The sequence below is a fragment of the Bubalus kerabau genome, chromosome 6 (assembly GCF_029407905.1).
Source record: "Bubalus kerabau isolate K-KA32 ecotype Philippines breed swamp buffalo chromosome 6, PCC_UOA_SB_1v2, whole genome shotgun sequence".
In the NCBI taxonomy this organism is placed as follows: domain Eukaryota; kingdom Metazoa; phylum Chordata; class Mammalia; order Artiodactyla; family Bovidae; genus Bubalus; species Bubalus kerabau.
This window is the reverse complement of record NC_073629.1, coordinates 103,373,465-103,387,922: the sequence shown is the minus strand read 5'-3', so window position 1 is coordinate 103,387,922 and position 14,458 is coordinate 103,373,465. Positions and strand designations below refer to the sequence as shown.

At 49.8% G+C, this 14,458-nt stretch overlaps 2 protein-coding genes across 4 annotated transcripts; one reads left to right on the top strand and one right to left on the bottom strand.

Annotated features, from left to right (window-relative positions):
- Positions 1–3,215: 3,215 nt before the first annotated feature.
- Positions 3,216–7,098, bottom strand: C6H1orf210 (chromosome 6 C1orf210 homolog). Of its 2 annotated transcripts, none has more exons than XM_055586987.1 (4): positions 6,977–7,098; positions 5,581–5,657; positions 4,578–4,692; positions 3,216–4,438 (listed from the first exon to the last, which is right to left on the bottom strand). In XM_055586987.1, the coding sequence occupies exons 3-4, from the start codon at positions 4,594–4,596 to the stop codon at positions 4,116–4,118; spliced, it is 342 nt and encodes a 113-aa protein (XP_055442962.1). In that variant the 5' UTR covers positions 4,597–4,692; positions 5,581–5,657; positions 6,977–7,098; the 3' UTR covers positions 3,216–4,115. The 2 variants fall into 2 exon arrangements, with proteins under 2 accessions (XP_055442962.1, XP_055442961.1); XM_055586986.1 differs by lacking the exon at positions 6,977–7,098 and adding an exon at positions 6,884–6,966.
- Positions 6,972–12,633, top strand: LOC129656270 (hypoxanthine-guanine phosphoribosyltransferase-like). 2 transcript variants are annotated; one of them, XM_055586985.1, is made up of 2 exons: positions 6,972–7,094; positions 11,685–12,633. In XM_055586985.1, exon 2 carries the CDS (start codon positions 11,713–11,715, stop codon positions 12,367–12,369), a length of 657 nt encoding a protein of 218 aa, XP_055442960.1. In that variant the 5' UTR covers positions 6,972–7,094; positions 11,685–11,712; the 3' UTR covers positions 12,370–12,633. The 2 variants fall into 2 exon arrangements, with proteins under 2 accessions (XP_055442960.1, XP_055442958.1); XM_055586983.1 differs by having other exon boundaries at positions 7,015–7,222.
- Positions 12,634–14,458: the final 1,825 nt, after the last annotated feature.

Below are 14,458 nucleotides of genomic sequence, written 5' to 3'. Positions count from 1 at the left end.
ATGGCTAATACTTGCAGATGCTTGCTCTATTCTATTTTACACATGTCACTCATTTAAGCCTTCTAAAACCATGGGAGGCAAGTGCTACTATGATCGTTATTCTACTGAGAAGAAATTGGAGCACTGAGGGGGTAAGTAACTTCCCCAAGGTCACACAGCAGATAAATGGCAGAGCTGGGATGTGAATCCAGGTTTTCCTGGTGGCTCAGATGGCTAAGAATCTGCCTGCGATGTAGGAGACCGGGGTTCAATCCCTGGGTCAGGAAGATCCCCTGGAGAAGGGAATGGCAATCCACTCCAGTATTCTTGCCTGGAGAATTCCATGGACAGAGAAGCCTGATGGGCTACAAACCTGGGGTGGCAAAGAGTCCGACACGACTGAGTGTTCACACTTTCACTTTCACATCTGTACTCTCATCTCAGTTTGTTGCTCTGCCAGCTTTCTTCAACTTCACATCCCTGGCTTGTGTGACCCCTGTTTTTGGCCTCCACACAAGAACAAGCATTGTGGCCTTGCTCTGGGGTCAGAAGGATGAGGCTGCCAAGAAACTGGGCTATCCTTTGCAGTCTGGGTTGGCGCTCACAGGGGAGAGAAGGTAGTGACAGCTACTGAGGGATGAGGACAGGTTGCACGCGAGGGGCAGAGGTGGGCTGGGGTCGTGGTCTGAAGCCACAGGAGGGCAGACCAGAGAGAAGCCTGGCTGAGTCCCAGGCCTCCCAGCAGTTCCCGCATCCCCATGCCCTTGAACCTGTGGACCCAAATGGTGTTTCCTCTTCATGCCTGGGGCCAGGCATGCGAGCCTGCTGGGAACCATCTCTCTGGGAAATCCACCAGGGCCGCTCTCTAGGTCCAGATTTCCCACCACCCACAGCAGGTTCTGGAACTCTCTTGCTTTTTCGATGATCCAACAGATGTTGGCAATTTGATCTCTGGTTCCTCTGCCTTTTCTAAATCCAGCTTGAACATCTGGAAGTTCACGGTTCACCTGCTGTTGAAGCCTGGCTTGGAGAGTTTTGAGCATTACTTTACTAGTGTGTGAGGTGAGTGCAATTGTGTGATAGTTTATGGTTTTCCCAGTAGTCATGTATGGATGTGAGAGTTGGACTATAAAGAAAGCTGAGCACCAAAGAATCGATGCTTTTGAACTGTGGTGTTGGAGAAGACTCTTGAGAGTCCCTTGGACTGCAAGGAGATCCAACCAGATCATCCTAAAGGAAATCAGTCCTGAGTATTCATTGGAAGGACTGATGCTGAAGCTGAAACTCCAATACTTTGGCCACCTGAGGTGAAGAGCTGACTCATTTGAAAAGACCCTGATGCTGGGAAAGACTGAAGGCAGGAGGAGAAGGGAACGACAGAGGATGAGCTGGTTGGATGGCATCACTGACTCCATGGACATGAATTTGAGTAAATTCCGGGAGCTGGTGATAGACAGGGAAGCCTGTTGTGCTGCAGTCCATGGGGTCGCAAAGAGTTGGACACGACTGAGCGACTGAACTGAACTGAACTGAACAGCAGGTTCTGAGGGGAAGCCTCCCCTACCAACCCTTCTTGGTGCTGGGCTCAGAAATGTGTGTGTTAGGTCACTTGAGTCATGTCCAGCTCTTTGTGACACCATGGACTATAGCAGCCAGGTTCCTCTGTCCTTGGGGTTCTCCAGGCAACAATACTGGAATGGGTTGCCATTTCCTTCTCCAAACTTCTAATCTGAGGTTGGGTGCTCACCTCTGCCCACATTTCTCAGAGGTTCAATCAAGGCCCTGAGAAGCTAAGCTGCTTCTTGGCCCAGAAGTGCAAGCCAGGGCAGCCCCTCTGGGTGAGCCCTGGGGATGTATGAGGGGCAGAGGAAAGACCAACTGGCTCCTCCCCCGGAGGCCAGGACATGCTCTGCTACTCAACATCCTCTCCGGGGTCTCAGGCTAGGGCAGCCAGTGTTTCTGTCTCCCACACAGGGCCTTCCCAGCCTTCGAGGGTCTGGGGGCTGAGGAACAATGAATAGGGTTGGCTCCCCTCCTCCCTGGCTCGTCCCCAGTCTCTCCTGTCTCCTCCTCCTCTGCAGACAAACCCTTAGAGGTCAGTGTTTCCCTGCTCTGTCCTCAGTGCCTCCTCTATGCCACCCCGGCCCTGGTGAGCTGATTCACTCCTGAGGGGCTCAGAGACCCTATTGTCAAGGACTCCCAAGGCCACATCTACAGACCAACCGGACTTCACTCTGTGAATGCAGCTGCCCCAGGCATCTACCCGCTGGAAACCCCATGTCCAGCATTGAATCCTTGCTCCCCGAAAACCTGCTCTTCCTCAAGTGCCCAGCCAGTCAGTCAGAAACCAGGGCAGCTTCACTGACTCCCTACTCCGCATGTCCAGTGGCCAAAAGTCCTGTCAACCATCTCCCCATTCCCCCCACCTCACCCCCATTCTATCACATCCCTGGGATCTCTGTTCCCTGTGCCACACTTTAGTCATATCTTGGTCTCTCCCCTTCCGTCCATCGCTGCACAGCATCCCCTCTTCAGCTTCATCCCTGGCATGGGCACCCTCAACCCTACATCGCAGCCATCCTTGACCTCTGGCCTTTTCTTTGAGCACCCCACACATTAGTCAGCCCTCTGTTTCTTTCTCCCCTGGCTCTTTCCTCAAAGGCTAACACTGCATGTGGTGGATACATCTGGGCAGCTGCCTGGTTCCCAACTTCCCCCTGCTTGGCTGGGGCTGAACTGGAGCAAATGGGTGGGCTTCTCAAATCACAAGAGGACTACAGGAGCCTGCCCCCACTGGCCGGAACTGATCAGACCAGTAGTAGATACTTGACCCAAGCTGGGCCAGTCAGATTCTATCAACTGGGTACTTGAAACCCAGAATCAAGAGTTTGGGAGTCCCAGGCATGGAACCTCATAAGTGCCCATAAATGACAGAGCACTAGAGGTCCCATGCCCGACCTCAGGCAGCTGGGACCACCTGCTTCCTGCCCTTCTGAGTTAGCTATCCCCCTTTAATTCACCCCCCAAACTCCTTTCCATTGCTTGCAACCAAAAGAAGCTTAACTCAAGCCTCTGCTATCTTGAAACTGTCTCCCTTTCCCCAGACTCCCCACTAGCAATCATGACCCTGTCTTTTTCCTCTCCATCAAGGTTCCATAGTCAACTCCACTCCATCATCTCTCATCCACTCACCCCTAGGCCCATGATAATTCAACGAAGTCAATAAATATTTATTGAGCATCTGCTATGTACGAGACTCTGAGTACACAGAATGAAGTGCAGACTGTGGCCTCAGAGAATACAGTCTGGCCCAGTAAGGGTACGTTCAAACTGTAACAAAGATGAAAACCAAACACGGTAAGAGACCACTAGAGAAACTCACAGGTCTTATGGGAGGCAGCAGCTCTCAGGTGTCCAAAGGAGGGGATATCTGAGCACTGTAATAGCGTTCAGTGACAAGGGACATTTTTATGCACAAGCCTCAGTTCAGGAAAATAAAAAATAAGAGACTTTATTTTTAATTAAAATGAAAACAGAAGTATTAATATCTGTGAAAAACATAGTAGAACTATTTAGATTTCCACTTTATTGACAGGAAAAAAATCTCAGTAAGAAATTTGGCACATTGCATTTCCCCTGCTAAAATGTTATCATCAGGTCACATCTGAAATGCTGGCAGGTAGGCAGACCACCTGGAGTCTACTGGCCGGTGATTTTCATCACTGTCAGACAGGACTTGGGAGAAGAGAAAGGCATCTAGGCAAAAGAGGAGTGTGAGCAAAGGTCCAGGGAGAAACAGCATGGTAGGAGAGGGAGGAATAACAAAGAATTAGCTAAGCAGGAAGTAAAAAAGGGACAGTCAAGAAGGGAAACCAAAGGCCAACAGAGGCATGATTTCAAAGTCAGGCCCTTGGTAAGCTTTATTCTGAGAACAGGAGGGAGCCATTAAGAGTCATTGAGTAAAAGAGGGTCATGATCACTTTGGTGACTAGAGTCGAGTAAGGGAGGATTGCTCCACCCCTGGTCAGCCCTTAAGCCCTACCAAGTCCCTGAGGCTTGTGGTTCCCTTGAAATATCTGCTCTCCTTAAGCTGTCAAGCATAGGGATGGGGGGTGGGGCAGTCCAAAGATGAAGACTCAAAGGGAGAAGTGGTCCCTGCTTGCCCCTGTCTCCAGCCCACCAAACCCAGGCTGAATGTAATTGTCCTCAATGAAGCCATCATCATCCTCATCTTCAACCACCTCGGGACGACCTCCCTTCCCTGTTTCAGGCAGTGGGTGGTGCTGGTAGCTGGCACGGTATTTGCGGCAGAGATGGCATTTGGCAGCAACCGCGATGAGGAGAGAGAGGACCACAGCCCCCAGAACGACCCCTACCAGCACAAGCCATGTCTGGATCCCGCTGCCTGATCCAGAGGATACGGTAGATGTTGTGGGGACCTCGGAGGACCCCACGATGGCTGCAGAGAAAGAAACAGTGTTATGGATGGGGCCCAGGATCGGCTCCCAGGGGAAACTGAGAGACATGAGCACAAGGTCCTCCCCACAATCCAAGGGGAACCCAACCCCCTCCTCAGTCTCCCTCCCACTGTCACTCACTTTGGTTTGCCTCACTCATGGAGGGGCCAGAAGACACTGGTGAGCCTCAGCCTCTGCCAGAAGAGCCCTGGTTCTAAGGAGACCTCCGGATGCCAGGCAGCCCTGGGACAGAGTCCTGGAATATACACACGCAGATGGGGGTCAGGGACAGCCACAGACACTCGTTCTGGGCCACACTTACAGCCACAGGAGGGCACTGCGCAAACTCTGGAGACTGGACAACTGGCCATAACTAGCTATCCACAGGAGCAAAACAAGCTGAGCCATGGACATGGGCTGTTTATAAGGGAACACCAGGAAGTGGCTGGAAACATAACTCAGTGATGGAATTTACTGAGCACAACTTATGATTCACCCATAATGTGAGCATAAGCATTATCCCCACTCTACAGGTGAGGACACTACAGCCCAGAAAGGTGAACTAACTCAGCCAAAGACCCAGGACTTGAACCCAGGTCTCAGATGCCAGGGCCCAGAGCCCAGGCTGCTCCCCTGCTCCATAAGCTGAGGGTGGAAAGTGGGGCAGAAGCAGTCTCACCTTCCAGAGGATGGACAACAGCAATTCCTTGAAGCTAATGGGCAAAGTGGAGACCACGATGGAGGATGGTGCTGGTCCCCATCCAGGATCGGAGGCCCCAGATACTGCCAGAACAGCCCTGGCCCTCAGCTCTGGAGTCAGGAGCCCTGTGTCCCCACCCTGTGTCCTCTACCCTCAGCCCTTCAGGCACATTTCTTGTTCATTCACCTCTGCCCCAGGGGGCGGGGAGCTGTTTTGGGGGAGTAGCCAAATGTAAATCAACTGGATCAGGAAATTACCTGGCTGAGACCCTAGGGCTGGGAAGGGTCTAGAGGAGTAAGAGCATCTGAAGTAAGGGACTATCTGGAGCAAGATTAGCTAGGCTCAGGATACCTGTAGAGAGAGCATCTGGGCCAAAGGAATGTCTGGGGTCAGGGGGCAGCTAGGGGAGGAGCTAAGGGAAGAGTACCTGGGTTAGAGAAGTACCTGGAGGACTAGGAGTTGGGGCTGGAGGTATCTGAATCAGAAGAGGCCCTGGGAGGAGTGTCCAGGCAGAAAAGCACCTAGGAGAGAAGCACCTGGTTTAGGGAGCACTCGGCCATCGTCTTTAGTATCGATACCTTAATGACACCTTCCCTCCTCAACACCACCGCACTGCCACCAGGCTCCATGAGTTCTTCCTCTCAGTAGCCCTAGAATGCTGACACCCCTTCTCTGCCCCAGTTCGAGCCACCTTCATCTTGTTCCTCAACTCGCAATAACCTCCTGAGATCTCTCCTTACCTCTCATCCATGTCAGTGATGGGCCTATGGACCAAATCTGACCCCATTACCCTCCAGCTTAAAAGTCCTGCACAAGCTCCCTAGGCCCCTACAGCTTTGTGCAGATGCTTCAAGGCTTTGCAATTCAGCAAACGGCCCTCAATTCCCTCCCCATGCTACACACACACACACACACACACACACGTCCTGCTTTGCACTCTTGTTTCTCAGCCACTCCCTCCTCAGTTTTTCGAGTCCCTCATCCCTCAAGGCCAAATCTGACCATACCTGCCTGTGAGGCTGTCCCAAGACCCCCCTCATCACCCCCTTCACTGCCCTGCCCACTCGGCCACCAGTCAGAATTCGCCAGTTACTAAATGTGCAGCTCCCTAGGCAGGGACTAGGCTGACAAATGCCGTAGGCAGAGAGAGAGCTTGGCAGTCAGCGGTTCAGTGCATGTTTGTGAGATGAGTGATATAGGGGGTGGAGTGGGGGAGTCATTAGAAAGGAGAAGTAAATCATTCACTCATCCATTCAGCAGCAAAAGTCCACTGCGTGCCTATCTGGGCCCCATACTAAGCCTTGGGTTCTCAAAAAAACATGTTTTGTTCAGTTGAAATGAGTTGTTCAAGAGGGAAGGAACATATGCACACATATGGCTAATTCATGTTGATTATGGCAGAAACCAGCACAAAATTGTAAAGGAATTTGCCTGCAATTAAAAAAAAAAAAAACAAAACTGAAATGAGTTCAATTCAACCTGATGTTTCTAAGATTTTACTCCTATTCTTTTCCTTCCTGCCTTATCCCCAGGGACACACACACACACACACACACACACACACACACACACACACAGACACACACAACCCCCTCAGGCTATCACCCCACCCCTTCTGGTTACATTTCTTCCACCGACAAACACACACTCCACCCCAATTTGTAGCTCCTTTCCTGCTCCCAGGAACCTTCAGGGATCTGTGACTTCCCCGCCCAGGCCCCCCAATGCCTTCCCATTAGCTCCCCACCTGTAGGAACTGTGCCCAGTCCGCAGAGGAGCTTCCGGTTACAGCCTGCAGGACCCGGCCAGGTGGGCGGGCCCGAGCTGTCGCATGACTCACCTGGGGACGCTGCGGGCAGGCGGGGCCGGAGGCGCGGGTGAGAGGAGGGCAGCGCCGCCAACACGGACGACTAATTCTACATCTTCCCAAGCTTTTGCGGAGAACCTTCAGGCACAAGGTCTCACCCCCACCCCCAGTGCTGAGCGGGTGGGGGGTTGGTGCAGCTGGGATCCAGAGACGTGACAGTCTTCAGCGGGCGGCTGCTCAAGCTGGCGGCCTGATAAACAAGTGAATTTCCGGTGACAGGTACAAAGTCCAGAGTTGAAGAGGGTGCTCTGCAGGCCTGTGAAGGCGGTGAGCCAGAACCAAAGGGGAGAGGGGTGGGCATTCTCCAGGCAAATCCAGAGGGACCAAGCACAATCAAAACTGCCTGCAAAAGTGGATGTAAGCGTTTGTGCGTGTGTGTGTGTGTGTGTGTGTGTGTGTAGGCGGATGTGGAAGTCGATGGAGAGTGTGAGTTTAGAGGCCTTTTGGGAATGTGATGTGCCCTGGGGGTTAATCCTGTGTTTGTGTGTTTACCTGAACAGAGGGTACAAGCCTCTATCTGGATCTCAAGGGTTCTGTGACCCCCACAAAGCTAGGCTCCCCAGGCTTAGGGTACCTCCTTGTTCTTTCAGACCCTCAGGGAGTCGCCTTCCCCAAGTCCCCAGTCTACCCTAGCAAGCCCCGCCCCTACCTTGACAGGCCCCGCCTCCACCCGGAAAGCCCCGCCTCCTCTATGCCCAGAGCTCCGCCTATCAGAGCATTTCCGTCATTATTTTGTAATCATTTCTTCCTCAGCTCCCTCCCCAACTAGACTAGTTGGGGAGCTCTCCCAGGGTGGAAACAAGTTTGACAGTCTCTAGGTTCCCAGCACCTGACACAGGGCAGGCTCTCAGGAAATAACTAAGGGAGGAAGGGTTCCATGAGCTAAGTCATGCAGGCATAGCAGTTCACAGGGACCCACAGGGCAGAGAGGGAGCAAGGGCTGCGGCCTGGGCTTGTGAATGGGGCACGATTAGAAATGCGGGTGGAAAGCGGATGACCAGTTCATGCAGGACGTTGAAGATCTTGGCACGGAGTCTGAACTCCTGCTGCCAGTGGCCCATTCCTCACTCTCCCACCCATACCTCATGTTCTCTGCTGCAGTCATGCCAAATGATTTTCCATTCCTAGAACTCACCATGTGCTTATCTCCCCGGCTTTGCATGTGCTGTTCCTGGGACCCCTGCTTTCCTCCAACCTTAATCCTCTCCGCCAACATATCCACCTCCCACCTGGCTGACTGTTCCTCCCAGGCCTCCCATCATGTAGGTCCTAGGTGAGGTCCTCTTGATCTAGATGTACCCTAGCCTAGGTCCCTCCTCCCCACTCTGTGCCCCTAGAAGACCCTGGCCCTTCTCCCTCATGGCCCTGACCACACAGTATTGTGATTTTCTCTTTACTTGGCAGAGTCCCCTATGAGTCTATAAACTCTGAGGATAGGGTCTGTGTCTGTCTTGTTCCCCTTCAAATCCCTAACATCTAGAATGACGACAATCCGTACCCCTGAAATAAACAAATGAGAGGAAAGTGAATATTATCCTGGATGAGGCAGTGAAGATCCAAGGAAGGTTTAGAAGTTTTGGTTGATTTTGAAGCAGGAAAATTTCATGGGATTCAAAAGATATTCATTGAACACCTACCATATGCTGGACACTGTGCCAGCACATGGTACATATGGTTTTGATGTTGTTGTTTTCATCGAGGTATTCACATAGCGTAACTTAGTTCACATAACATCTACAACAAATATCACTCTGTTCATCCATTTCAGCACACAATTCAGTGGCTTTTAGTACATTCAGAATGTTGGGCAACCATCACGCAGTGTAGTTCTAAAACCTTTTCATCACACCAAGAGAATTCCCCCTGCTTGTTAAATAATCACACTTCGTTTCCCGATCCCTAGCTTCCAGCAACCTCTAATCTTCTCTTGTCTCTATGGATCTGCCTATCCTGGATATGTCCTACAAGTGTAATCATATTTGTGCCAGCTTTTTAATGAACTGCTTTATTTAATCCTCCTAACTGTACTATGAAATTGATGTTAATTACCCTCTTAACAGATGAATAAAATGAGGCCTTAAGAAGGTAATTTCCATGAAGTCCCACAGAAGAAAACAAGTAAAAGTCTGCCCATCCATCAGTCAGCCATTTATTCAATGAATATTTCCTAAATGCCCACCACAGAGCCACAGCCAGCCCATAGGCAAGCATTGTAAAACAGCAGAAGGCAACCTGCTAAATGCCCCCACAGCACGGAGAGCAGAGAGCTGGCTGGATATTAGCACCTACCAGCCTCTCAGCCAGAAGCTTTGGTGCAGGGAACAACCTTTCCAACCTTCCGTGGCAGCCCTGGCAGCCGTGTGGTCGGCTCTGTGCTAGCTACTGCGGAGAGTTCCTGCTGCCATACAGCTTTCATTCTGGTGGTGAAGATAGACAATACACAAGTAAAGACATGAATGTGATCATTTCAGATAATGGTTAGTGCTATGAAGAAAGTAAAATAGCTTTGAGTGATGGAGCTGTGGAAGGGGCTCCTATTTTATATGAGATGGTCGGAAAAGGGAGGTTGACTGAAGGGGAGGTGTTTGAGCTGAGATCTGTATAAGAGAGAGACAGCAGTCATGCCTATATCTGGGGGAAGAACATTCCAGAAAAAGGGAACACCCAGGATAAAGCAAAAGCAGGACTGGCTTGTTCAAGAAACAGATGGAAGGCGGGCTAATGGAGTCCATTAAGTCAGGGGAGATGGGAGAAGACCTGGCGATGCTGTGCCAGGTCCTTCATGTGAGATGGGGAGCCATTGGTGATCAGAGTTGGGCACCCAGGGACTGACCTTCTTCAGCTTCTATGTGAGGAATGGATGAGAGGAGGCCAAGGAAGAGGTAGGTAGGCCAGTTAGAGAGCCGTGGCTATCACCCAGGAGAAGGGATGTGGCATTAGGGTAGTTAGGTAGAAATGGAGAAAAGTGCTACATTCTGGATGTAATTTGAGGGTGAAGCCAACACAATTTGCTGATTGGATATGGGAGTTGAGAAAAAGAAAGGGAGCAAGGATAGCTCCAAACCGTTGACCTGAGCAACTAGAAGGATGTAGCTGTGGGGAGACTCTGGAGGGGACAGATTTGGGAGGGCAATCTGGACCTCAGTTTTCGACATGTGACTTGTGAGATGCCCATGATTCATCCAAGTAACATACTAAGTAGGCAGTAGATAAACTAGCGTAAAGGCAGCAGAAGGTAGGGGCTAGAAATATAAATTGGGGAACCAGCAAAAGGCAGACTTTTTTTAAAAAGCTGGTCATCTAGATGAGACCCCATAGAGAAGTGCAGAGAGAAAAGAGGGCTGCGGGATGAGCCCTGGAGCCCTCAGGGAGCAGAGGTGAAGGAGCAGAGGAGAAGCAGGCAAAGGGACTGGGGAGTGACCAGCATGATGGGAGAGAGGTGTCCTGGAGGTCAGAGAAGAAAGTGTTTCAAAGGCAAGAGCTTGCCCAGCTACATCAAATGCTGAGGATAGGTCCACTAAGATGAATGTGAACTGAAAATTGACGTTGAACTTGGCCATGTGGAGGCACTGGTGACCTTGACAAGCACAGTTTCACTGCTAAATCAGAGACAAATGCCCAACTGGATCCATGCCTGGGCATGGGAGCAGAGGAGGTAGGGACAACTCCTTCAAGGAATTTTCTATAAAAGGAGCAGAGAAATGGGGCAGACATGGGAGCAGGTGTGGAAGGATTTTTTCAAGACTTTTTTCATGGCTAGGAGCTTTTAGACCATGTGCGTATGCTAGTCAGAATAATCCAGGAGAGGGAGGAAAGTGATGATGCAGAAGGAAGAGAGAAGAGACAGTGGAGGGAGCAGGGTGGGGGGGGGCATCCTTCTAGAATCAAGGGGTGTGGGAGTTGAGTGGCAGGTGAAGGGCTGGTCTTGGGCAGGAGCAAAGGAAGGCGGAGTGTCAGGTGAGTGATGGGAGTCAGGGGGTTTTCTTCCCATGGCTTCTGCTTTTCCAGAGAAATAAGAAGCAGTGTCCTCAGCTGAGAGTGGGGAAGGGGTGCTGAGGTTTGAGGAGAGAAGATGTGAGTTTTATCATCCTGGGGCTTTGGAGAGAGAACTGCATGTGGCAGGCTTGCCAGGCAGCATCAGGACCCACTTGAAGTGAGCAGCATGAATTTATAGTGAGGTCAGTAAGGATGGTTGAGTGTTTTGTTTTCTAGCCCCTCCAAGTGCAGGTGGAAAGAAGATGGAGCCTGCAACTTAATCAGGGTTGGGAGACACAGCAGGCAAGTCTGATAAAGGGGACTGAACTGTAGACAAGGCCTGAGATGGGGCCAGGTAAAAAGGGAAGTGTGGACAGAGTTGAGGGGGTGGGAGGGACTCAAAAAGTGGCAGAATTGATGGATTTTAGCAGTGATTACTGGCTAGAGTAGTAAGGTGAAAAAATAGAAGTAGTGGGCAGATGACAGCATATAGAAGTGGAGGTTACCCAGGGGGTGCCGTTCTTGATACAGGGAAGTCCTAGGACATGAACCATGGAGTGGTCCTGAGGTAGGATCTACAGACTGATAGTGGTTTTACTATTGCCTGCGGCATATTAACTCCTGAAACAGAGGTCAAATGATTATGTGCTACAGTTCAATGAGTAAATGGCAGAGGCAGGATTGAACCTAGGTCTTTTGCCTCTAGGTCCAACACATTTCCAGCCAGCTCCATTATGGCGACCTGCAGCTCCAGCATCGTGATTAGTGATGATGAACCAGGTTATGACCTGGATTTATTCTGTATACCTAATCATTATGCAGAGGATTTGGAAAAGGTGTTTATCCCTCATGGACTGATTATGGACAGAACCGAACGGCTTGCTCGAGACGTGATGCACGTGATGGGAGGCCATCACATCGTGGCCCTCTGTGTGCTGAAGGGGGGCTATAAGTTCTTTGCAGACCTACTGGACTACATCAAAGTACTGAACAGAAATAGTGACAGGTCCATTCCTATGACTGTAGATTTCATCCGACTGAAGAGCTACTGTAATGACCAGTCAACAGGCGACATAAAAGTGATTGGTGGAGATGATCTCTCAACTCTGACTGGAAAGAATGTCTTGATTGTGGAAGATATCATTGACACCGGCAAAACGATGCAAGCCTTACTTTCCCTGGTCAAGCGGCATAATCCAAAGATGGTCAAGGTTGCCAGCTTGCTTGTGAAAAGGACCCCTCGAAGTGTTGGCTATAGACCGGACTTTGTTGGATTTGAAATTCCAGACAAGTTTGTTGTGGGATATGCCCTTGACTACAATGAACACTTCAGGGATTTGAATCATGTTTGTGTCATTAGTGAAACTGGAAAAGCAAAATACAAAGCCTAAGATGAGAGTTCCAGTTGAATTTGGAAACAGCTAATGTCCCATTGATATCACCAGTAAAATTATCAAATGTTCTAGTTCTGTGACCAGCTCCTTAGTAGAGTTTATTATTGCATGTATCTTCTAAGAATTGTATCTATTTTGTATTTTAGAAATATTAGTTACTGCATTCCTGAACTCTTTATTTGCACTATGAGCCTGTAAACTCATTTCCCTTTGGGTAAATTGTTGTTTGACTCATGAATAAAAAAAATCTCTTAAACTGTACCACTATTGAATGAAAATATTGAAGTTGTATCTGTAAGAAACATTTAAAGAAAAGAATTTATTAGTTTTTGAATTGGTATTTTAACTTTTACACATTCGGGAAAGAACAGAAGTGATAGAACATTGTCCATCGTACCACTGTGTTTAGAAAAGTAAGAAGCAGTCAGTTTCAGACCAGTGACAGCTCTGAGAGGTATCATTATGTCAGATAAACCATACATCCTGGAATTATTTTAGTAGGTTTCAGTAGTACTAACTGTATTTTCCCACTTGTTCAGATTCTTTTCCAGTGAATCTTTGTCAACAGTTCCTTTTATTTGTTTTCCAAATTTTAAACTTTTTATTTTGCATTGGGGTATAGCCGATTAATAACCAATAGTTCTTTTTAAATACAAATCAATAAGTTCCAAAAACCTACCACTTTTTGAATTCTTCAATATAAAAATCCTTAAACTAGAAGCTGTCTCTTTAACAAATAAAAAGGTGATGAGGATGATGAAAGCAAGAAAATGCACGTGCACTCAGTCACAAATATGCTCACAGGCCTGACAGGTAAGAGCTGCTCAATAAAAGTGTCAAATGACTGAATGGTCAGAATTCGGGGAGCTCACTTGCTCTCTTGGGGTGAAGGACTGGAATTAACAGAGTGTGCAGGAACCTCTATTCTATTATAAACAGGTACCGCCTTTGACTAGGCAGAGGACATCTTTTTCTTTGTAAGCCTCTGGAGGGTGACTGCCCATTTCCTGCTCCCAGTTACACCCAGCATCCCAGAGGGGGTGGAGGCCCCACCCTGCACCCTTCCACCAGCATTCAACCCCCATCTTCCCTGGAGGCTGGCCCCTCCCTATTCCTGCTCAGCCGGGGCTGACTTCCTGGACATGCCCCAGCATTCAGAGCATCCCTGATGTGGTCCCAGCAGGGATTGAGCTCTCTGACCTGGTCATCGGTGAAGTAAGATCAAAGGATGTGTCCCCAGTGGCGCATCCCAGCAACACTCCGAGAGCACAGCTTCTTGGCTTTCCCCACTTCCTCAAGGCGGACCAGCCTGTCTGGGGCCATGGTGTTCCGCAAAGCCCTGAGCAAGAGCTTACTAAACCTCCTCTATCCCAACCACACCACCATGAAACTCCAGTGTAATTGCCTCGGATGGTTGCCACAGCCAACATCCAGGTTCACAGGACAGCTTCTTCCCAAGCTTCCAGCTCCACCTTGCCAGGCTGGATTGATAATTAGACATCACAGGTGTCCAGAACAATGAAGCAGCAGTCTGGGGTCCCCTGTGATCAGCTCTCTCTAGTAACTGGATTGGGAAGAATAAAACTCAGCAGACCTGCCAGAGGATGACCATTCCCTCTCCTGAGGGATGGTACACCCAGGCAAGTGGCCAGAGGTGACAGGACAGCTGGACAGAGTGGCCCCACAGGCTGCGCCTCCCAGCCCCACCTCCGTGGGCTCCTTGCAATAGGAATAGTCATCTTTTCCACATTCTCGCTTTCTCCTGGGGGCTGGAAAGGAGGAGAGTTGGTCCTATCCGAGCCCCCAGGAGTGTTGGGTCATTCCCAAGTGGAAATCCTCTGGTAGTCGACACCACTCATGCCTGGGGAAAGGCAACTCTTCCCACGATGGCATGAAGCCCACTCCTGCTTGCTGTTTCACTCACAGCAGAACAAACGTCCCTTCCTCAGGGTGGGGGCAAGGATTGAGCACCAACATGTCTTCAGGGGAAAAGGGTTTAAAAAAGCAGGGGATGTCCCTGTGACATAGTGAATGAATGGGCTGTGTCGTCACTACCCCTTATTCTCAAATAACATTCGAAGTGAGA